Source organism: Symsagittifera roscoffensis, chromosome 2 (genome assembly GCF_963678635.1).
Source record: "Symsagittifera roscoffensis chromosome 2, txSymRosc1.1, whole genome shotgun sequence".
NCBI classification, from domain to species: Eukaryota; Metazoa; Xenacoelomorpha; order Acoela; family Convolutidae; genus Symsagittifera; species Symsagittifera roscoffensis.
Window position 1 is genome coordinate 39,504,082 of NC_087063.1, and position 23,603 is coordinate 39,527,684.

Below are 23,603 nucleotides of genomic sequence, written 5' to 3' on the forward strand. Positions count from 1 at the left end.
TGTTGTTATTTAAACTGAGTGGAGTCCATTGTAATAGGATCGGGTAATGATCGGAAAAACTTTGGTGCTCTAAAACCTGGTGATCTGTTCGAGTTAAATTTAGATTTTTGAAATGATCCAGACAGTTATTTGTTGTTTTTAGTAACTTTTGTTGCTTTTGTATCTCCTAATTCATAGCCATTTGAGAAATTACAGCTCAGGTTATTTTCGGATAGCTAATTGGTCTTAGAATTATTCATATTAAAATCACCACAGGTTATATGGTAACGATTGCGAGTAGTTGTCTTCCAATAAATTATCTAGTTGAACGGTAAAACCGAGTTTGTTTATTCTAGGAGGGTTGTACATCACATCAATTTTAAACCCGTTGATTCAGATGACCTTTCAGAGGGCCAACGTTCATGTAGCACGGAAATTTTATATTTGGGAGGGGGCCTCCGGTTGGTAGAAAACACCAGTAAAGCAACTCATAACATCATCAAAACTATAATCAATTAGATGACCGCACGGTTATTTTATTGGTATAAATATCTGTTCTGTACTGGAAGAAGATAATTCTTTCTCTGGACCAAGCCGCCGCAATTCGCTCGTCAGTTTTCATCAGTTTGAGGAAGTTGAGTGTAAATCTTCGAATATTTTAACATCTTTTGTGCTCTCTCTCTCGTTCAGTTGAGGCTTTTGCAACCCGTCGACAAAAACGAACAATGATAGGTTTTGTTTTTCCTCGACCCGGTAGATGATGGGCAGTTGATATATCCTGCTCGGTGATATTTGCTCCAATCTCAATTGCAATGTTCAGTACTTTAATTGTCGTTCCTTCCATTGTTTCATGGCTCCCGCTTTCCAGCAACTCAGCTTCAGATAGGCTCTTGAGGTTGCAGCGCCTTTCTTCGGAGCATAGCCGTTTTTTTTTTTACTTTTTTTGCTTCAGAGAACTTGTTTCTTTATGTCTTCAGTAGCAACATTGATCATATTCGCCATCAACTATTTCATCTCATGTTTCAGACTTGCAAACATAGTTGGGATTATATCGTTGATCATTGCTTTGATGGTTGTCTGGATCATCTGCACTAGGTTGTTATCTTCTGAGGTTTTGTGTTCGATGGGACTCAGAACTCTTCATACTCGTTTGTGGCTCGACTTCGGGATGGGTGTCTGGCCTGGGTTTTTTAGCGTGGAAACATTGTCTCCGGCTTGGAAATGGGTTTCTGATTGGGTGTTTGATGTGTATCAGGATATGAGTCATTGTTTTATTGAATATCAGTCATGATCACTTACAGCTTGTTTAATAAAATTATCACAAAATTTCGAGCGGTTTGACGTGTGATTTATTTTCAAGTTCAATGCATTTTCATTGTTAAAAAGAAGGCAAACTCCACTATCGAACAGCAAAATTTCAAAGGTCACGAAAAACGTGATCGACTTCTAATTTAGAAAAAGGAAATTATTTATCAGATATCCCAGCGAACTAAAAATTTTGCCTAATGATCTAGTTTTTTCAAATTGGGTTAGTTATAACAAAAAAGTGTTCATCATAAATTGTCTGCGAATTGAAAGAGCTTTTAGGCCGTCTATTTTTTTTTCTCCGGAGGCTCAATTTTACTTTTCGAGGTTTGACGTTTGATTTTTTAAAGTTCAGTTCAAGGCATACGCCACTTTCGAACTACAAGAGTGTAAAGGTCACGAAAAACGTGATCGACTTCTAGTTTTGAAAATGGAGTTTGTTTTTCAGATTCCGCAGCGATATAATTTCTTTAATCCAGATTTCTGCAAATGGGTTAATTTTATCAAAACAACTTCCACTAACACATTCGACCTCTTTTGTTTGAGAAGTTAGTTATATTATAAATAGGAAGGCTTCGCTTAATAGCGTTTTCATTTCAGTTGAGAAGATTCTGGCGTTCACGGGATCGACAGCAGGAATGTTGATTTCGATGATAGTGCCCTCCATCATCTACTTGAAGGTGCTCCCCAAGGGGGCGCCGAAGAAGGCCAAGGTGACTCTGGTGTGTGGTTTGCTCCTCATGGTAATAGGCACTCTCAATGTCCTCTCCACTACCTCCTCCAACTCGGACACTATCACTCAGATTCTATACGAGAAGAGTCTCAGGCGACCTGCCATGTTCAAAATTGGTAATATATCTGTGGATATTTCTCAACGGTTTGGACGTTTTTACTAAACTATCCCAAATTTTTGCCCTGCCAGCAGTTTTATATCGGTTTTTATTAGTTGCTGCAAAAAAAAACGAATTTTAAATTATGATAGATTTTGATTTGAAAGAGTTGTGATACGAGAGCTATGTTGAACCCATTCCTTGGTATTTTTGTCTCCATTGAGTATCTGAAATGTACGTACTTTCTGATTTTTGTACGCTGTGGCTATATGTTTCAGATGACGCGATAAAAGAGGACTACCTGAAACAAAAGAAAATGATTGAAGAACAAATCGCAGCACAGGAGCAGAAATTGGCCCAAGACGAGGAAGAGTTGAAGAAACGGAAAGAAGATCTGGTGAAGCAGAAAGAAGAATTGATTGGGCAGCCGCAAAAGCAAGAAGAGCCATCGCTAGCAGACAAGAAATCAGCAGGTGAACCACCAAAGGAAGAGTCTCTTTCAAATCTCAATGCAAATGAAGCAGAGGAGCAAAAGAATAAACCAAATGAATCAGGTGTGGACGCCAAGCCAGATTCCCACCGAGCCGAAAACAAGTTACCAATGGAACCTGTGGAAAACAAGCAGGATGTACAGATCGAGGAAAAACAGGCTCCAAACATTGACGAAAAAAGCAATGCTGAACAACAACCAGTTCAACACGAGGAAGTTAAACAACCAAGTGCTATTGCTGCTGATGTCCAGAAAGAAAATCCAATACAGGCTCCAAGGAGTCAGAATATACCGCCTGTGGAATCAGTTAATGAATTGAAAAACAGTAATAAAAAGGTCAATAATATCGGGTCATTGTCCAATAATGTCCAAAAAGAGAAGGAGTCGATTGTTCCAGACCCGAATAAAGCTCAGCAGCCAGTAAACATACAACCTGAACCACCGCAAGAGGTTGCACGAGAACATGTTCCGCCAAATGTCATCGACATTGCACCAAAACCAGATGTTAATGCAGCTCCGAAACCAGATAGTGGCAATGTAAACGTTGCGGCTAAAGCCGACAATGTCAGCGTAAACCTAGCTCCGAAATCTGAAAATAATAACGTTAATGTAGCTCCTAAACCAGAATCTCTAGATGTTAATGTAATGGCGAACAAGGAGGCTCAACCAGCTGCAGTTGTAGACCCGAATGACCTGAAATTGAATGCGAAGCTAGATCAAGCTGGACAATCAGGCGTGGTAGAAGATGCAAAGAATTTCGCGGAAGGCAATAAAACAGCTTTAAAACCTGGAGATTTACCTGCAAAAACGGTAAGTTCCAAACCATTTTTGAACTTGTAATTTATTAGGATAAATAAGGAATATAATATTTGTTCTTCGATTGAAAAATTTGCGTTTAAAATTCTGTGTTTAGTCATTAGTAGTTATTTAATGACAATGAGCGAAGTTAAAACTTTTACTTACATCGTCTGATTTTTTCTTCTGGAAAAAGTCGAAAGTTTTTAACGGTCAAATTTAATTTTTTGTGTTGTCTTTTTTGGCTCCATTTTTTTATATAAAAAGGAACTAAGGTAGGTCTCCACTAAAAAGTTTTAGGGGCTGAGTTCTTACCTTTGCAATCAGCAAATACCCTTGCTACTAGACAAGCAAATACCCTTGCTACTAGCAATCGGGTACTAGACTTTTTTCCCGTAAACAACTTTGTCCACAGACTCTTTGGACTCATGGGGGTACCTTCCTTGGTTAATAATGAATTCAATTTTTGTAGTGTATCTTCCACACTTAGCCTGGTGGTAACGAATACGCCTAGGACGGCAAAGGTCCTGGTTTCAAATCTGACCAGGATCCGTTTTTTTTTTTCAAAGGGTAATGCTCCGGTTCACAAAAAATTCGGCCTATTTTGGTCTGCTTGTGTTTTGTCGGCTGAATTGCCTTATCTAACAATCGTTTATTTTAGCTGGAAACAATTTTCTCTGCAGTTGTTTTTTAACCATTTTAAGAATCCTGCCAAATCGAAGTTTGCTTTTCACATTGGTTGTAATTTTACCAACTCGATTTCTTAAAACTTTTTCGTCTTTTTTATCCGCTTGATAAAAGTCGGCCTAGTTAATATCGACCTAATGGCCTACTATTGCGTCTTTGCTTCCGAAAAAAGTTTTTGTGCGCGTGTGTTTGCTCTGAGAGGATAGTTTTTATAAGTTAAGAATTTTGTGAATTTTTTTTTGGCATGAAGGGTTTCTTCTCCGGATTTTTTGGCTTATTTAACGCTTGTTAATTATAAATTCAAATCCAATCAAACATCCGGCGCATCTCGCGTAGAGGTAAAACAACAGCTTGAGATGGCAAAGATTTGCGGCTCGATTCCTGCTGGGCCCTTTTTTGCGAACTAAAGTTTTTGCGATTTTTCGGACTATGGTCTGTCTGTTTATATTTGTCGGCTTAGTTCCCGTAGCTCAACGGTTGTAATTATTCCAAATGGCTGCAATCTCAACGGTTGAGACGACAAAGCCCGGGAGATCGATGCCAGTTGAGACCTGTTTTTCTTGCATTGCAAATAGAGAATTTTGGCTAATTTAATTGTCGGTCTGTTTATTTTTGTCTGCTTAGTTCCGCAGAAAAGACTTTTTGAAAACTTGGATTTTTTACATCGTTTCCAAAGCTCTCTTTAGAGTTTCTAATGGTGCAGACATTTTTGTTCCGGATATTTTGGGTTTTTTTGACGAAAACGATTTTTTGAATTGTTTTTCCGTTTGATTGTCAGTCAATCATTTTTGCATAGCAAGTGATGCGAAGCTCAGGTTTGCCTATGTATTTTACCCTTGCAATATCGGTTACTTTTTTCTCGTAAATAACTTTGTTCACAGAAATTAGAAATGGTAGTTTTAGATTCAGCTCATAATAAAATCAATTTTCTTTGCGTCTACGGCACACTTGGTCTAGAGGTATTGATTACGCCAACGAGGTCAATGGTCCTGGAGTCGAATCTGACCAGGAGTTTTTTAAAACGGTAAATCCTCTGTTTCAAATAAAATTGTCGGCTAGTTATATGTCTGCTTATCTTTCGTCGGCTTAGTTGTCACATCTTGGAATTGTTTTTTTTTTTCTGCTGCGCGCATTTTTTAATGTTGCTTTTAGTGTTCGATTTACTCGTACAATTTTTAATTTCACTAACCTTAACTTCTTATTTTCTTCTTCGTTTTTTGTTATGCCTAAAAAACCGTCTTCGGTCCTAATTACTTTGGCCTATTTTTTATTAAATTAGTGTTCTAACCTAGGAATTTTGGGCGTTTCAAGGGAAACGCAAATTTTACGCTCCCCTCCGCACTTATTAAGTAGCTTGTATGTTCACCACTCGGATTGTTGAAATTTCCTTTTTTTTTGAACAATCTTTAATTTTTTTCAGAGAGGACTGTCATTAGAAAGACCGCCTACTCGCATTGTCTCTCTATTTTACTCCTCTGTCTACAGCCTTCGAAAAAGTCTGTGGGGGAATATTTGACTCATTTTTTGATTTTTCTTTTTTATCGAAAACTGCCCCTACCAAATCTAAGTTTTGGCTTCAATGAATAGAACGGATTCAAAAAATTGCCCTGGATTTTTATCAAATTAAATAAAGTTTTGTATAAACTTTTCAGTTTTTGCGGATGATTTATTTTCTACCTCAATTGGTTTTTCTAAGTTTTTTTTGTTACGTTTGCTTAAATCTTTTTTTTTTATTTCGTTTCTTTCATTTTGATCTTGGTTTTAATAGCCAATTTTTAGCTTATTTTTATAGCCATTTGCTGCTGTAATTTATGCGGGTTGTTTGGTTGCAAGGTTTTAAGCAAAGTGTTTGAGCTTGTTTAAGAACTTTTGGATCTCAACTTTTTCCGGAACTTTTTTGTTAGCGTTTATAACAATCGCAATTATCACCTATTATGGTTTAATTTTGGCGTTTTTTGTATTGCAAATGGTGCGAATCTCAGCTTCGCCTCTTTGTTAAATTTCCTGAGGAATATAAAATCACTAATTTTGGACCCAAGTTTTCTCAAATTGAGTTACTTTTATCAAAAAAGATAATCATCACCCTTACGATAAGCAAGGGTATTGCAATCGGGTTCTACACATTTTTCCTCTAAATAACTTTGTTCACTGGACTCTTCTGGACGCCTATTTAGTGGTACCTTCTTTCATTCTGTAATCTTTTTTTTTGCATTACTGGCCTTTTTAGCCTGGAGGTAATGAAAACGTCTGGAACGGCAAAGGTCCTGGGTTTGAATCTGACCAGGACCTTTTTTTAAACGGGAAATATTCAGTTTCAAATGAAATTGTCGGCCTTTTATTTATCGGCTTAATTGTCACATCTTGGAAATGCCCTTTTTTGCTGCGCGCGTTTTTTTTGTTGCTTCTAGTGTTTGAATTACTCCTTCGATTTGTTACTTCACTTGACTTCGCATTATTTCTTTTCGTTTGTTTCGCTCGAAACCGATCTTCTGTCCAATTCTTTTGGCATATTTTTACTAAGTGACCTTATTTTGGATCGTTTCGTGTTCTTTTTTTTTCGTTTTGGAATTTTTTTTGACTTTCTGCCAAAGTTTCAGTTCTCAGAAACTTCTATTAATTTTCAACTAATTGTTGTAAATGGAAAAACCGCCTGCTCTTTCGTGTACCTGCATACTTCCCTAGTCTTTTTCTACTTCACCCCTCCGTCTACAGCCTTTGAAAAAGTCTGTGGTGCATTATTTGACCCATTTTTTTGATTTTTTTTTCGTTTTCTTGAGAACTACCGCCTCCAAGTCTAATTTTTTGGTTCAATGAAGGAAACCGATTCAAAAAACTACCGTACAGAAGTGGCTTCGTTCAATTTTTGCACACATAAAGCTATGGCCCCCGGAATAGTCAAATTTCTGATTTTTTGACCATTTTTTCAATCTTTTTGGCTTTTCTCGAAAACTAACCTCCCAAATCTGAAATTTTGGGCTCAATGGAGTGTTACACTAACTGTTACACAAAGTTATGGCTCTCGGAAAAGTCAAAACATTGATTTTTTTGACCGTTTTTTTGGACTTTTTGAATCTTCTCATGAACTGCCCTCCTAATTTTGAGATTTTGGGTTCAATCAATCGAAAGAACAGGTTGCGAGAATTGTTCCTGCTGAAGCGGTGACGCCTATTTTTTTTGTTATAGAAATGCTGTTTCTTTGGGAAAATTCAATTATCTCGAAAATTTTCACTCTTATCATTTATTTTAGTAGAGAAACAACAAAAGTTTTGGGCAAGTCCAATTTTTTAAACCACAGGTTTCGTCCCGCATCAGTATAACACATTAATACAATATCAAACACGTGCCCCAGCTTTAGCTGGGGTCCTAGTTGTTTTTATTGAGACATACGAAAATTTTGGAAAAACATTTTCGCTTCGCCTTTGTAAAAAAAGTTATAACGAGCCTTAAGACAATTTATTTCTTTTCGGAAGAGTTTCATAAAATTGTTCGGTGTTTTTTTTCTTTGCTCGAGTTTATAGGTATTTTTCCAAGGCTTTTTTTACTCGTGCGATCATACTTGTGGTGTAACACGTAGAAGACTTATTCTGTTTGAAGTTTTGTTCGAAGAATGGTTAGAATATGTAAAAACCATGGGTGAATAAGTAGCTTGTATTCCATTTTTGAAAATTTGAATAAATGAATTGAAGAAAAACATTTGTTTTCACTTGCAACATTATGTTCAAGCAATCAATCATCTGGGATACACTCAATTCCGATATTTTTTACCGGGCGATCTTCTAACTTAAATAATTTTTTATAAAATAGCTGTTCGCTACATGTTCTTTGCAAACGGTTATGGACTACAGCTGCTTTCAACGGAGAATCTTTATCAAAGCTGCTCTTTTTTTTAAGCGCGGGGAGGTACATATGCTGTTGATGGCTCCCAATAAATAGGGTCCCGCAATCGACACAGTGCCTCAAAGGCCTTCAGTTTGTTGGCTTCGGTGATATCAATTGAACTATCAATCAAGTTTGAGCAAATATAGCAGATTATTTCCTTGCAAATAAGGGTTGAAAACGATTTAGCGATTTTATTGAGGTACCTAGTTATATATATATATATATATATATATTAATGGAAGGTGCTTTTGATGTCATAGAGCCCTTCTCTAAGTAGTCCTTAGTTGTCAAAACAACTATAATTGTTTCATTTCTTTATTGGTTGAAAGCTTTGGTGGATTGTTTTCACGTATTGCGAATTAATTTAAGCTATTAAAACAACTGCAAATGGTTTAAGGTTCAATTCTTTAGTAGCTTGCACCTGAAAAGTTTTTTTTGGGCACTATTAAGGCAAAATGAATAATAGATAGATTGATCATAAAGATAAACAAGTTTTTATTTTTACTAGTTCTTTTTAAAAAATTGATTTTTTTCGAAGTTAATCATTTAAAGAGATGAGTAAATACCCTAATGCTGCTCCGCTGTGCTTGCTTCTGATACTTGTTTATTTAATACGACCGGATCAATTCTGTTAAAGATTTAAAGATGCTCAATAATAGCTAAAACTTGAAAAATAATTTAAATTTGGCGCGAGAGGTTTGAACATGGCTAGATATGTGTCAGATGCATTTAAGTAATTGGCTTTAAGTTAATCAATTCGTGTATCAAAGTGAATTAAAATATTTCTGGTTGTGTTCGCTGAAATCTAAAATACTGTTGTCATTTCCAACTGAATAACATCTGTGTACAAACTCACGTGGATAAACGTTCTTACTTTTATGGTACCGTTTGTAGGGTGCTGAAGATGGACTTCTGAAACAGCTAAAGGAGACTCAGGAATTGCAGGAGAAGTTGATGGAACACCAGAACCAACTTATCAATAAACTTGAAGGCGAGCACGAGCCACACGAAGGCGGCGGAGGGGCGGTAAACCCAAATGATCCTGCCTCAGACAAACAGCAAGCACTTTTGCTGGGGCAACCTAGTGAAAAAGGAGGAGTTGAGCCAGGTATGATATTGCCATTGACTTGAAGCTTTGTATTGAACAAAACTTTTCTTTAAACAAAAGTTCAAATAATGGACCGCAATTCTGCTCGCTATTGATAATATATTTAATATTTCACCGTAGCTGACGAGACTGAGAGTAACTTCGAGCCGCAAAGTTCCAGGTGTCATGCCTCAGTTTGTTTGTTTCAGATCAAAATCCAAACCAGAACCTCAAAAGTTCTGTTGGCAAGGAGAAACAGACTGGAGAAAATCAACCGAAATTTAATCCTGAAGTCAATCAAGACAGGTTGTATCTCAAGGCAATGCCTAAGCAAGCAGTCCTCAGAAACAACCAAGCAGTCAACGAGCAGCCAGTTAAGATTCAACAAATTGAAGCCATAGATAATCATCAGCCAATGGCCAACCAAAATATAAAGAATGGTGCTCCCGCTGTAAATATACAACAAGAAATGAGGAGTGTTAATGATGGCGGTGCTAAAAAAGAAAAATCAGATACTGAGTATGCAAAAAATCAAATGAAGAAGAGCGTCGAATCTATGGGTAATGCTGGGAAGAATGTTGCGAGATTAAAAGCTAGAAAATAAAACTAAAACTCGCTTAGAAATTTACCATATTTGGGACGGATGGGTTTGTTGATGAATGTGCAATTTGTTTCGTTTGCTGGCGCGGAAAATGAAATCATGAAACTATATTAGTAATCTTTTTTGAATAATTTATGAGAGATGTAATATCTTCTTACCGTAAAATCATTTGTGTGTAGGTTTCACCTAGTTTTAATAAAGTTATAGAAGCTTTACTCATGCTAAGCTTTGCTATCTTATATATTAAATAAAAGTCTTAATGCGCTATGGACGCAACGTTGCAACTTTTCTATCGAGTAAAACGTTTAAAATTATTCAGAGCAACCATCAGAGGAAGATGAACTCCATCCAATTTCAAGGCTAGACAATACCAGGCTAATTTTTGTCCAAAGTATGTGTTTCCAGATTCATTTCAGTCTGAAACGAATCCACTAAAAAGAGCAATTTCCATGCTAAGAAAGAATTTTTTGCGAACCGATTCGGTCCATGAAATAAACTGAAATATTTCAGCGTCTCATAACATAAAAACAAGCTTGCTTAGAAAAACTGCATTTTTTCGCGCACCGATTCGGCCCACGGAATAGCTTGCTTAGAATCAGTGCAAATCAGTCTATGAAATAACATGAAAATGTTTCAAAGTTGAATCGCTTATGTAACTTACTAAGAAAAACTTGAACTTTTCGCCGACTTATTCGCTCTTTGAAACAACGTGAATTTTTTCGAAGTTTTATTTCTTTAATAGCTTGCCTAGAAAAAGTTTCAATAGCTTGAAATAATATGAAATTTCATAGCTTTAAAACCTTGCTTAGAAAATTTTTAACTTTTTGCGAACCAATGTTATCCACAAAATACCATGGAATATTTCAAAGCTTGAATAGCTTGCTTAGGAAAACTTTTACTCTTCGCGAACCGGTTCGGTCTCCGAAATAAGTTGAATTCACAGTTTCAAAATTTTCATTTCAAAGAAACTTTTGAAACTCAAAGCTTCATGGCATGAAAAGTTTCATAGCATGAATAGCTTGCTTAGAAAATTTGAAGAATTTTGCGAACTGATTCAGTCTAAGAAATAGCTTGAAACATTTCAAGTTTTCATAGCTTTAAAATCTTACTTAGAAAAATTTAAAATGTTCCCAAACCTAATGTGTCTATGAATTAACTTGGAAAGTTTTTAAAGTTTTGTAGCTTGAAGAGCTTGATTAATATTTTTTTCGTGAACCGATTCGTTTCATTAAATATCATAAAATATGTCAAAGTTTCGTAGCTAAAATAGCTCTCTTAGAAACTATTTTAGCTTATTCATTTCGCCATCCGGTTCGCTTTATGAAATGACTTGAAATATTTGCTATAGCTGGACTAGCTTGCTTAAAAAACTTCAAGTTTTTGGGAACCGATTCTTTCTATGAAGCCTTTAAATCGATTTACGATATGGCTAAACCTGAAATTGCTCAAAGTTTCATGATTTGGATAGCTTGATCTGAACAACAACTAATTTTTTGCGAGCCATTTGATTATTGGAGGCAGGCTTGCTAGTTTTCATCATATGTACTTTGGCATGAGGGGTGACATTTAATAAGTTGGTGCTTGTCGGTCTTCGTTCAAGCTGGTTATTACACAAGTAAAGCTTGTTTGATAGTATGAACGCATTTTTACTCATCTAAGTCGCAAATATTAGGGTTCATTTTGAAAGTGTTCTTTTATTGCAGAATGTGCATAAGATCAATAACCAGCTATTAATTACAGCCAATGCTAAGGATATTAACACAGACTATTATATTACAAATAGCTTTTTAGCTTCAAGGTATCATGAATCTGTGGCGTAGAGGTAAGGAGGGTTCGAACAAAATAATGAGAGGGTTCGAACCTGAACAGGGTCGGATGTTTTTTCGTTTACTAGTTAAAATGCGACCGCTCTATAGATGAGGCATTTTAGTTGGTGTTTTTTAAATTGACTGGTACTGCTAGTGCGTCGTAATTGGCTTGCGTCACCTAGCAATTATGTCACCTAGCAATTACGTAGACTCATAATTGGCGTGCGTCACTTAGGAAATTATGTAGACTCAAAGTTTTACTTATCAGTTTTTCCCAGTAGCGCTATCGGTCATTTTTCACTTGTGTATGCGAAGTGCAACTTCTCCTCTGTGAATAAGTTGGCGGCGTGACTTCTGATTTTTTTCTCGTTCGCTTTCTTATCATTGGGTTAATTTTATCAAAAAAAGTACCAGTCATATATTGTTCTTTAAATCCCAAGAGCTTTAAACTATTTTTTTTCCGTTATTTTGTATAAATTCCATTTGTTTTTCGCTAGAACGTTACTTGAGGCTTATAGTTGTCGCCATATTGTTAGTATCGCTTCGTTGCCTCATTAAGTGAAGGGAAAAAAGATTCATTCGAGACATTGAATAAAGGTTTTGAAAGATATAGGTTCGAATTTTTTTGAAACAGTTTTTCTACATAGCGCTTCGTTCCCTTTTCTGTCGGCTAGATTGCTATGCTATCTTTGCGGTTTATCAAAGGGCGCGAATTTCCACTCCGTCTCCGAGTTTAAAGAATCAAGTTTGCTTTTTTGTACAATTTAGATATTTTTAACGAAGTCATACAAGCTTTCGTAGAAAATCGAGACAGCTTCGAAAAAAATGGCTTTTAATGCTTATTCAGTCAATTAGTTTTTGCGAAACTTCTGTACGCATATTTGCCCGTTAAACTGGGCGTTGTCCGAAGGGATCAAGATGTCAGTGGTTTAAGCAGGCGTTCAGAATCGTTATGTTTACGACTTCAGGTTTTTCTTTAATTATCAGTTTGTGCTAGCTCTGTCTCTCTTCAATAAAAAAATTAGCTATGTACCAAAAGCTCTTCCTTTAAGTTTTTTTTTCTCAGATTAATTTATATTTTTGTTTACCTTTACTCGCAGACAAAGCTAGACCTCGCGCCTATTGAGTTAAATTAAATATTTTGGCTGAAAATATTTCGGCCACGAAAAAGTTACGTACACGAAAAAAAATTCCGGCTACTTGTTCTCAACAAAGACAATTATTTGAAAAATTGCTCTATAACCCGAATTACGACCAATAAGTCGTTGATATGATAACACATTTGGTTACCTAAGAACTTTTGTTTGCGGTAGTCGAAATTGGCAGAAATAAAAACAGACGCTACCCCATAGTTCCTTCTCAAGCCTGGGGTTGGTCTGAACAAAAGATGAAGATCAATCAGTAAAAGTAAATAGCTTTTGCGAGTGCAAGCTTGATGACTTTTTGGTTCGAGTAACCTAAGGAAAATTGCAGTATAATGATATTCATTAACTGATTTTAGCTTAAACTAAAAATAATGACAAGAATGTATGGTTGATGTGCTAGTGGCACATATTTATCCGAGAGTTTTGTTTTTGGTAAGTGAGGTATAAATGCACAGATTATAATATGCCTTTAAAACTCATTAATCAGTCGTTCGTTTGTTGTAAGGTGGAAATTCGTGCATCCTTGATTTAATTGTGTAATTTTCATCCGCTTATGTCTAAATTTGGGAGAAAATTTCGGACTTGTTTTTCTCGACTCAGATCGAGATGAATTCCGAAAACAGAAATTTTCGATACGAGGTGATTATTACACAGACTATTGTTGGCCTCGATTGATTTTAATCAACCGTTCGTTTGTTTTAAAGTGAAACATAATTTACCGTTGAAATGTTAGAAGTGAATCTACTGTTGACTTATTTTGAGTGTAAGAGACTATCTTAACAAGAAATTAGAAATCACGATTTTTATTTATTCATCATGAGCAATCTAACATTCGATAACAAAATTTACAATTTTCAGTTTGGCTTAGGATATGACAGCCAGAAAGCCAACCAGAGGCTTGTTGAAGGCTGCCCCGTAAAAAATAAATATCAATGCCATCATATCAAATCAAAATAACTTGATAAAATCAAACAAGAGGCCTTTTATTTAAAAAAATTTACATAAAGCTCGATCCAGTTTAATTCAAATTAACTCTTTCGAACTAAAGCCACTAGAATAGATAAATGACACGATCATATGTGTATTAGATTATGAACTGGTGCAAAATTTATTTAGTTACCTCGAGAAAAACAAGTAGGTCCAGCTCCTTAGAGCCGGTAATCCAGTCTTCACAATTTTTCTTACTTCCCTTCTTGAGTCTACTGCCCGGTCCTTTCGATGAGAGGTATTCCAGGTCTAACCGAGGGAAGTAAGAAACCGTAAGATCGAGTTAAAGGTTGCAATTCATTAATCATGCAGTTATTGCCTAATATATGAATCTTGTATTAAATGGCAGAATGCTTTTTTGGCATAATCTTTTAAGTATTATATATTTAAATGCGGGCTTCACCATCTCGCCACGTTTAAGCTTTTCAACGTATTTGTTTTGCATGTTTAGCAAAAGAATTTTTCACGTTTAAGCTATGGTTAAGATTTGTTTCGATTTTCATGTTTGAAATCTGTTGATTTCACTAACTTTGAATTTAGCAAGTCAATACTGGGATGCTGTCAGAGTTTCCCCGGGTGTTGCGAATCTTGCCTCCAAATATCACTTCTCAAATCCATGTAGTTTTTGAGATGACGTTTTTTATGATTTCTCAAAAATTTTCAAAAACTTAGAAGATTTCAATCCTGTAGTTGGAAACTATGAGGCTACTCTCAAGAGTTGCGGCTTTTGATACGACTGCTCGAATCCTTGTAGTTTTCGAGATTTGACGTTTTTTGGGATTTTTCCAAAAAGTTTTTAGAGAACCTAATTTCTTCAAAATTTGGGTTTCCAGCTCTGTAGTAGGGGCTATCAGAGTATTCTCAGGCTCTCAGGGGTTGCAAATTGTGCCTCTAAATGTGACTGCTCAAGTTTTGTTAGTTATCCAGATATGATGTTATGTGATTTTTTCAAAAATTTTTCAGAAAACTTAAATTAACATTTTTCTTCAAGATTTGAAATTCGTAACCCCATAATTGCGGCTGTCAAAGTACCCACATGGATTGAGACTCTTGCCTCCTTATAAGGCTGCTCAAATATATTAAGCAGAAAGCTTAAGATTAATTTTTTTTTCAAAATTTGAAACTCCTAACCCTTCAGTTGGGGGCTGTCACACTGCTGTCAGGGTTTGCGAATCTTACCTCAAAATATGACTGCTTAACTCGATGAAAAGTTTCAAGAGATGAGGTTTTTATGGTTTTTGAAGTTTTATTTTTAGAAAACCTAAATTTGAAAAGTTTCTCGAATTGAAATTCCTAACCCTGTAGTTGGGTTTTGTGACAATACTCTCATGAGTTGCTAATCTTGCGTTTAAATGGGTCTGATCTTTGTTTTAACTTTCCGAAACTTTACGTTTCTTAGTTCAGTTTAATTTTTTTCAAAGAACTTTTTAAGTTCCTTGAAAAAAAAAATATGTAAAACTTCACAAATTTTGTTGGTTTTTCAAAATTTTAATAATTCAGTTGAGTAAAACTCTTTGCAAAATTTGAAACTACCAACCCTGTAATTGGTTGCTGTCGGAGTACTGTCAAAGGATGCAGATATTTTTTTCTAAATATGCGGATTTTGAGTTGTTCAAAATTCTAAGCACCGGTGGTGCGTTACACGCTAGTTTGATTTAAAAAATGGGGATAACTAAGCTCCTATTGGATAAAAAATTCATCAAATCAGCAACATCATGAGATATAGGGTTGTATTTAATTTGCTTCTCATTGCTGGCAAAGTACAAACAATTTTTGCAGATTACCTTGTGGAATAAAAATTTGTTTCTTGAAAAGCTCCTGAAATTTTCTTCGAAAGCTCGTAAACCTGCAACTCATAAACTGTTGCTACTTTATTTTAGACAATCCGATATAGAATCACGATAGTTTTTGCGAAATTTTATGCTTAACAAAAATCGTTTTTGTAACTTATGAATAGAATCTGAAGCACCTTTACAGACTGCTTCATACACAAGAATTTTATATTGATCGCAAGGCTGAACTTAATTTCTGTAGTACATTATCGTTTGAGCAATGGACATCACATTACGAAGGCGTTTCACAACTTCAAAAGCAATAATATCTCCTAATACATGATCGTTGAGGGAAAGCTTATTAGCCAGTCAATGCCTAGTTTTTTGCAGCTAGCAATAGGCGTCCAAAAATTTAAAATGTACATTTTTCAATTTTGAAAATAGTTAATATTTTGGATCTAGATCTTTCAGCAACAAGATTGTTTTATCTCATCCAGTTATCTATTTGAATTAAATCTTCCTAAAAATCATCGCGAGAAGTTTTTTTTTATATTAAATGTATCATCAGCAACCAAGTTAAGTTTACAATTTTTAGGCAGGTCATTGATGTATGTCAAAAAGCAAGGATCCCACACAGTTTAGCCTGAAAATCGCTTAGAAGTTCGTTCAAAATTACAAACTGATCCCTATTTGCCAAGTAATCTTCAAGAGTTAAAAGAGATTTAACGCCATATCGCTCTAGTTTATTTACTAATATTGCATGTTTAACCGTTTCAAAAGCCTTTTAAGATCCAAAAGAACCAGCATCGCCTATTTGTTTATCTGAGCTTTCAAGTTTCGAGCCTCTTCTGTTACTTCGAGAATGGCTTTAACAGTACTGAATTTCTAACGAAAACCAAATTGATTGGCACTGAGTAACTTGCTGTTTCAAAAACCTTTGTTAATTTTGATAACAAAGAAATGGGTCGATAATTTTCATAAAAATTTTTCGATCCGCATTTTTGAAGCGGAAACACTTGAGCAGTTTTGAAGAGACTGAGTAAGCAAAAACTAATAAAGCGGTTCTTTAAGAATTTTGTGAGCCATGGTACGATCATTGGCTTACATGCTTTAACTAATGCAGTATTGATAGTATCATACCTTGAGCTAAGCTTATTTGGTAATGCAGAGGTTATTTTCCTCTTTTTCGTGAAATTGAGAGAAAAAAATTGAAGGCTCAACGTTTTCAATGCAAAAAGGATCGGCAACTGCGCTTTTTTAAATAAGATTTGGGCCAATGTTCACAAAGAAATTGTTCATTTCTTGAGCTTTTTTGTTATAACCTTGCCTGGGAAGGTATGATCTCTTTGTTTACCAAGGTATGCTGCGACTGCCTTATGATTTTTATGAGAATCTGATGTATTTATTTAAGCCCTCTAAAATTTTTTCATAAATTTGTTCAACGCATTGGATTTGTTTCTTAGTGATGTGTACTTGATCTTGTTATCATCGATGGGCTTTTGTATGTAAAATCTGTATGCTTCAGCTCTTTCATTTGCGGCTTTTTGAACAGCAATTGAAAGCTATAACTTTTTTTTGTTCGGTACATGGCGAATTTTATACGGAGCAAACCTATCAATGCATTTGATAAGATCTCTTGCTAATTTTTTTTTCAAATTCAGTCAATTGCCTACAGTTTGGACTGTAAAAGAACTGCTAATCTTAACCGAATCTCATCCTGGTCGAAAACTTTCAAATTTCGATACGATATTGTCTCTGTAACTATCAACCGATTTCGGTAATGAGAGATTTGCTTAACCATAAAATGATCTGCAGGACACCAATGACGGATGTAGCTACTGTTTATTGCAAAATTACCCCAAGTTTGATTGATGCAAGAATTTGATAGTGGTATTACACGAGTTAAGGATAAAGGTGTTAACAGTTGATAACCACGAAGTCAACTGACGAAGTCGAAAACGGAGCTGGGAAAAAGGCCAAGAAGCCGCCTCTACCCAAAAAGCGGAGCTGGGAAAAGGCCAAGAAACAGCCTCTACCCAGCCCTTTTTTTTCCTCCAGCAGTGGTTAGTAGAAATTTTACTCAGAAACAGATCAAAAAATTTTTCGGCTCTTCATATTCCTGACCCGACACTATTAGATTCTCGTGATGAAAAAGACCTCTATGAAAAAGCGAAGCTAGTAAAAATGCTACAAAAACCCAGCCGGATGATTTACAACTGTAGTGGTGAGTATCAATTACATCACAAAAATTTTTTAGAAATATTTGGCTCACTGCATTTATAAATTGTCTTGATTGGATTCTCTCGATGAAAACGACCTCTTAAATAAAAAGCAAGTCTTAATAAAAAGTAACCCGAAACATTTGAAGTGACCAGCCAAGACGAATGCGTTACCAAATGGAATGGAAAATAACACCGAACGGTGTCGGATATGGAAAGAAACATGCAACCAAACGTTAGCCGAGGCATGTTTTTGGGCTACAACAAGATGACTGATAAAACGATCAATGAAACGGAATTCACAGAAAATTTGACCCTCTCGCAAAGAAGCACAGACAAAAACTTAACTTCGACATAAACATTATTAGAGACATCCTGGTGGTTTTGTTGGAAATTTCATAGCATCTGTTTTCTGCTCTATTTGTGGCTAGTGTTTGTGATAAACTAAGCGTCCGTGGTTGAGTGGTTAATGCTCGAGACTTATAATTTCTTGCTCGCATTAGATCGATTGTTCGAATCCGAGATGTCGCCGAATTTTTACGAATTCGAGGCTTATTTTTACTTCTTATTGCTTTTTTTAGAACTGAAGAGCTGCTTTTTGTCGTATTCTCGCTCGTGTTTGCGAAGCGAAGCTTCGCTTTTGCGTCGAACTTAGGTGAAACTACTTAAAACCATAGGATATTGGATAAACATTAATATAGGGTATAGACAATAAACCACCAAATATCAACAATAATTAAATAGACACAATTATTAACTAATAAAACGGACGTAAACAAAGAAATAAGAACACATGCAAGTAATAAAACAAAAGTCACATCTGAATTGGTATGATTTTTTTTAGGATTGGAATGCACTTCTAATGTGTTTCAATATTTTTTTTTAGATATTTGAGTTGGTGCTAAAGTTTTCTGCAGAAAAGCAGTCAAACAATGGTCATTAACTACTAAGTGTTTTTTTTCGTTAGTTACGTGTTAACGAACAGAGTGATTCACTTATATAAGTCATGATCACTTTTTCTTAGTTTTTGCAGGAAAAAGTTTTAAAATGCTCTTATAACTACAGAAGTGCATTCATACATATTTATACATTTATGAATGCAGTTAGGTATATGTGCATTTTTGAGTTCTTTTTAAGCGCAATTACTTGAAGAAAGGTAAGTTGCGCTCTCCAACGACGCGAAAAAATGTGAACGACTTCTAGTTTTGAAAGCGTATTTTTATTTAAGATTTCTTAGCGGCTTAAAAAGATGCGTCAGTTTGCGTAAATTTGGTTTATTTTTTAATAAAGTGCCACTTTATAACTGTTCTTGAAACGCTCTAACCTGATTTTTTTCTTTGTTCGAATTTCGAACAAAGAAATAAATCAAGTTAGAGCATTTCAAGAACAGTTATAAAGTGGCACTTTATTAAAAAGTAAACCAAATTTACGCAAGCTGACGCATAAGATATTGATGTTTACCAAACTAATTGATCCAGTCATACCGTTTTCCCATGAGAACTTTTAATGAGTTACATTGGTTGGCTAGTAATTGTAACATCCGCTCTTTATATTGGTGTAGATGTTTCAGCCGGTACAATTTTATTGTTTGATGTAATAAAAATTGTTGGAACTGATCTGTAGTAGTTCATAGTAGAATTTGAAGATGTTTGTGATGTGCGGTAGCGATGTGCCGTCTACCAGTAGTGGAATCACCCATCCAGAAGGCGAACTGATGGGACCCATGCCTCTGCCCCCTGAATATGCAGAAGAAATGGAAGTGGAACGCATCATTGACAAGAAATTGCATGTAGATGGACGCGTGTTTTACCTGCTCCACTGGAAACACACGGATGCTATTGATGATACGTGGGAGCCTCTGGATCACCTGGACTGCCCGGAACTGATTTCTGATTTTGAAAAGAAAAGGACTGAAGAGATGGAGGAATGTAAGGAAAAGGACATATCTGGAGAAACGGACAAAGAAAATGCAATGAAAAGATCTATCGAAATCCGCACTGAAATAATTGCAAAGAAACCAGACAAGAAGTTCATTAAAAAGTTAGTAATTAATTGCATGTGCTGTAATTAAATTGATGTAGGAAGCTGATTGATTGTTTTATGCATCGAGAGAACAGTTATCTTGTGTTGCCTTTTATTAACACATTTTGGGTGGTATGTCAGTAAAACGATGTATGAGCAACCCGAAAACGGACTTCCCAGATCACCAAACCGAAATAATTGAATTTACCAGATCACTAAACTGAAATTCAATTTACCTGATCAATAAACCGAAAATTGTGAAAAACGTGTTCTGTAAACCGAAAATGTATTTTTCAAATTAACGTTTTTTCAAGCTAACAATGTTTATCAATAACGTGAAACTACGAAGTTGACCCCTAAACTTGCCAGGAATCATGCGAATTATTGTTGTAAATTAAGTTATATAGCTATGGAACTGAAATTTTGCAGTCAATTAGCGTGAAAAGTCTACAATTTGTTGATGCATTTGTTAATCTCAGTTAGTACAGATTATTGCGCAACCGTTAAGTAATTGTTTCATAATTCGATTCAATGGTGTAGTAATTTACTGATACATCGATTTACTGCGAGCTTACCTGTTTTTGAAAGCTTCAATTCGCAACGACATTAACTATAGGACTTCTTGATCTTGAAAGCCAAACTTGGTTTTAGTACTTATTCCGGATTTCAATGTTTTCAGGATTGGAAGAAAACGAAAATCTGGCGGAAAATTTAAAGTCAATAGATTTTCTCAATTGCAACTGCAGTCTCCGTTTTTCATTTCGGATTGCGCGACTGGTCAAGAAGCTAGTGACGAAGAATTTTCGGGCTTCGATCGGGGATTGGAAGCTGAGAAGGTAGTGGGAGTCACTGAAGATGAGGGCAATCTCATGGTCTACATCAGGTTATGTTCTCAAATTACTCATTTAATTGAACAATCATCTGCGAAGGAGCCAGCTTCTGGCTAGTTCCAAATTTGAGGAGTGGTCTACTCTGTATATTTTATTACAATTTGAGCGATACGTATACTTAATAAGTGTTAAAAAAATGAAATTGGTGCTTTTCTTTTGAAGGTGGAAAGATTCGAAGAGGAGGGAGTTTGTCTCCATTGAGGAGGCCAGTATCCATTGTCCCCAGTTGGTCATATCTTATTTCGAGAAGAGACTATGCTGGATGAGATACGATGATCACAACATTGTGAGGAGCACAGGTGAAAATTCAGGATTGTTCGCAAAAGAAATTATACCGAACAGCTGAAAACAGAGTCTTTACTGCAAGGGCCGACGTTACATTGGACTATCACTGCATTTTTCTTGTCTCTAGAAGCTAATTGGATTTTATTTTAGATAACTGAGTTAGATTTTTTGAAAACAACTTTGCTTCTTAGTTTGTCGTTTTTTTTTGTTTTATTAATTGTAAAAACTTGCCGCTGAAGTTCATAGATTTTTTTGACAGTAGCGCCCAATGTTCTGACCAAAGTGATTTACAAAAAATCTAAATTAAAGAAATTAAAAACATGTTGGATACCGTTTAAATATCGTTTAAATAATGTTAAAGCTTCAGTAGAATTAAGAACGGAATGTCCGCGTCTCTGTAATCTCCTCTTTTTTTAGTCTCAGAATCGTAATTATTCGAATGTTTTTTATTTGATACTGAGGTGAAATTTTTGACTTTTTGGACTCATAGAGCTTAAATATGAAGCCACGAGTTATACATTTTTAGTTATTTTCCTTCTTTGTCTGCTAAGTAGTCCATAAACTTTTTCATGTCTCAAGATCCTTTAACTTACCACGCAACTTACCATGACAGCATTTTTGCACCCAATTAAATTCCTAATCAGTAAAAATTCGAATTTGCAACTTAACAACGAAACCCTACTGCAAAGAAGCCCTCAAATAACCTCGCAAACCGCCTCTCTACCAAGTCCCACAAAATTCTGCAATTTAATTGTAATGGCATCTCTGGGAAAGCACCTAAAATTTCAAGCTAAATGTGCTTTTTTCATGAAATAAAGTGAAACTTCAAAGATCGCTCTCCCTAGCTGGGCTCAAACTGTACAATTATCAGGAAAGACCCGTACGCGGGAGATGTACGCCTTACTGTCATTCACAAGTACCTTCTATACGAGGAACTAGAAATTGTGGAAGACGCAGTTTTGGAGGCGCAATGCGTAAAAGTAAAGGCCATTAATCCAAAACTCCGTATCACAATTTTCTATATCCCGCACCAGCAGCTCCGAAGACTTTAAAGCCTCCCTTGCAGCTCTTGAATCTGATGAAAACAGTATTGTTCTCGGTGACGCTAATGCAAACTCTTTTCCATAGTAAATCATTATCCCCAAAGATTAACCGGAAGCGAGACACAGAGTTGAAGTAATTGAATCTACTTTGTTCTACCAAATGTCCATAATCAAAATAGGCTCCCATACGATATCAACACGTCTGCATCTTTCCTCGATCTTCCCAGGTCTTGCCATCTATTTTATTAAACATGTAACCTGTCATGGCAATAATTTTTTGAGCTGGGCTCAGATCATCTTCCAGTTTTAATTATCCTCCCAATGGCAGAAGATATACCGTTTGCTCCCTTCAAAACTTCTATTTATTTTTAAAAAGCTGACTGAAAAAGGTTTTTTGCTACGAAAACATTGCAGCATGATGTAAACGCCGCAGAAGGGACCTTTGGTGACACGGAATTTCTGCTGCAATTCACCACATTCCTGCTGGCCGGGCTTGTTTCTTTGTTCCAGTCGAGAGGAATAACAACGAAGTTGCGCAACAAAGCGATGAAAAAAGATTTTTTTTATCTGATCGGGCCCTTTTTTAAGAGTTTTGAAGAGTTCTAAAAGCAAAGAAAAGGGGAAAATCCCTTCAGAATTTTAAAATTTGAAATGTCTTCTATTAAGTTCTGGAAAATGGTCCGGTCGTCAAATGGCAGCTAGTCTGTTATAGGAAGCCAACCCACACAAATAATTTAAACGACAAACTTTCTCGGCCGATAGGCATTGCAAATGCTTTTAACGAGCAATTTATTAAACGCAGCCTTAAACCGGCAAAATATTAGGACCGGATGGTCTCTGTACTTTTCACCTGAATTATATCCGAACAAAAGCATAAGCCTTTTAAAAAAAATTTTTGAGCTTTTCTTTCTTCAAACAATATTACCTAGCTTTGAATTAAGTCCAAAGTGATACCCCTCCCGAAAAACAGCAGTTTCGATCTTAAACGAAGCTTTCACAATCTTAGAATATTTGATACATCCCAATCTTATCCTGTTCCAAAGTTCCTACCCAAAGCCGATCATTAATATGGTTTTCGTCCGATGCATTTATCCCGCACAGCACTTTTCACTCTTGAAATTTTTCATCAGCGAGGGTTTAACTAACGAAGGTCGACAAATAGGTCGTCCTGGCCACTCGTGATTTGTCAATAGCTTTTAACATTGTCAGTTATTGCAACCTCCTGGGTCTCCTTCATGGCACCACTTTAACGGAAAGCCTAATTAAGTAGTTGTCAAACTACCTGAGTGGGCCTCAAGTAAAAAAAAACTTTGTTCACGGACGTCCTGTCAAAGATCAGGGTTGTTCTTACAGGTGTCTCCTCAGGATCACTCTTATCCGCAGCAAAATTTATACGTCTTTCAAGCTCCATCAATACCCCCGATGTAAAGCTGCAAGCTTCCACACTTTTGTCCAGTTCAGCAAATTTTTAACGGCCATATCAATCTCATTTATCTAATTTCCTAAGTTACAAACGTTTTCTCTCAAGGCCCATTGTTTTTCTCCTAAAGCTAGTTTTTTTCTTTTGAAAAGGTTTTACCTACAATCCGAACGTAGAAATGAACACCAGAAGACTGCCCTTCGAGACATATTGTGAAATATTTTGTGTTTCCTTCGACCTGTCCCTGATTTTCGCAGAACTTTGCCAGCGAACATCTGCGTCAGACGCGCGCTTTTAATTGATCAAGAAGGCTCTATCCGGGGTTTCTTGGGGCTGGCCCAAACTTTTTTTTGCCGAAG

At 36.0% G+C, this 23,603-nt stretch overlaps 2 protein-coding genes across 4 annotated transcripts in view; both read left to right on the top strand.

The window, feature by feature from the left end:
- LOC134838917 (importin-5-like) overlaps nucleotides 1-9,933 on the top strand; it is a 510,521-nt gene extending 500,588 nt beyond the window's left edge. For all 3 annotated transcript variants that reach the window (XM_063854231.1, XM_063854233.1, XM_063854232.1), the window contains 4 exons: nucleotides 1,885-2,133; nucleotides 2,393-3,414; nucleotides 8,860-9,073; nucleotides 9,262-9,933. In XM_063854231.1, coding sequence (XP_063710301.1) covers nucleotides 1,885-2,133; nucleotides 2,393-3,414; nucleotides 8,860-9,073; nucleotides 9,262-9,656 — 1,880 coding nt within the window. In that variant the 3' untranslated portion in view covers nucleotides 9,657-9,933. The remainder of the gene's footprint in view (nucleotides 1-1,884; nucleotides 2,134-2,392; nucleotides 3,415-8,859; nucleotides 9,074-9,261) is intronic.
- Nucleotides 9,934-19,027: 9,094 nt separating this feature from the next.
- LOC134840148 (chromobox protein homolog 5-like) lies at nucleotides 19,028-21,019 on the top strand. The gene is made up of 3 exons (XM_063855853.1): nucleotides 19,028-19,624; nucleotides 20,286-20,489; nucleotides 20,659-21,019. The coding sequence occupies exons 1-3, from the start codon at nucleotides 19,230-19,232 to the stop codon at nucleotides 20,840-20,842; spliced, it is 783 nt and encodes a 260-aa protein (XP_063711923.1). The 5' UTR covers nucleotides 19,028-19,229; the 3' UTR covers nucleotides 20,843-21,019.
- Nucleotides 21,020-23,603: the final 2,584 nt, after the last annotated feature.

Coding starts and splice junctions, on each gene's coding strand:
- LOC134840148 (XM_063855853.1), top strand. CDS start 19,230: ATGTTTGTGATGTGCGGTAGCGATGTGCCGTCTACCAGTAGTGGAATC. Junction 19,625..20,285: donor GACAAGAAGTTCATTAAAAA/GTTAGTAATTAA, acceptor CAATGTTTTCAG/GATTGGAAGAAAACGAAAAT. Junction 20,490..20,658: donor AATCTCATGGTCTACATCAG/GTTATGTTCTCA, acceptor TTTCTTTTGAAG/GTGGAAAGATTCGAAGAGGA.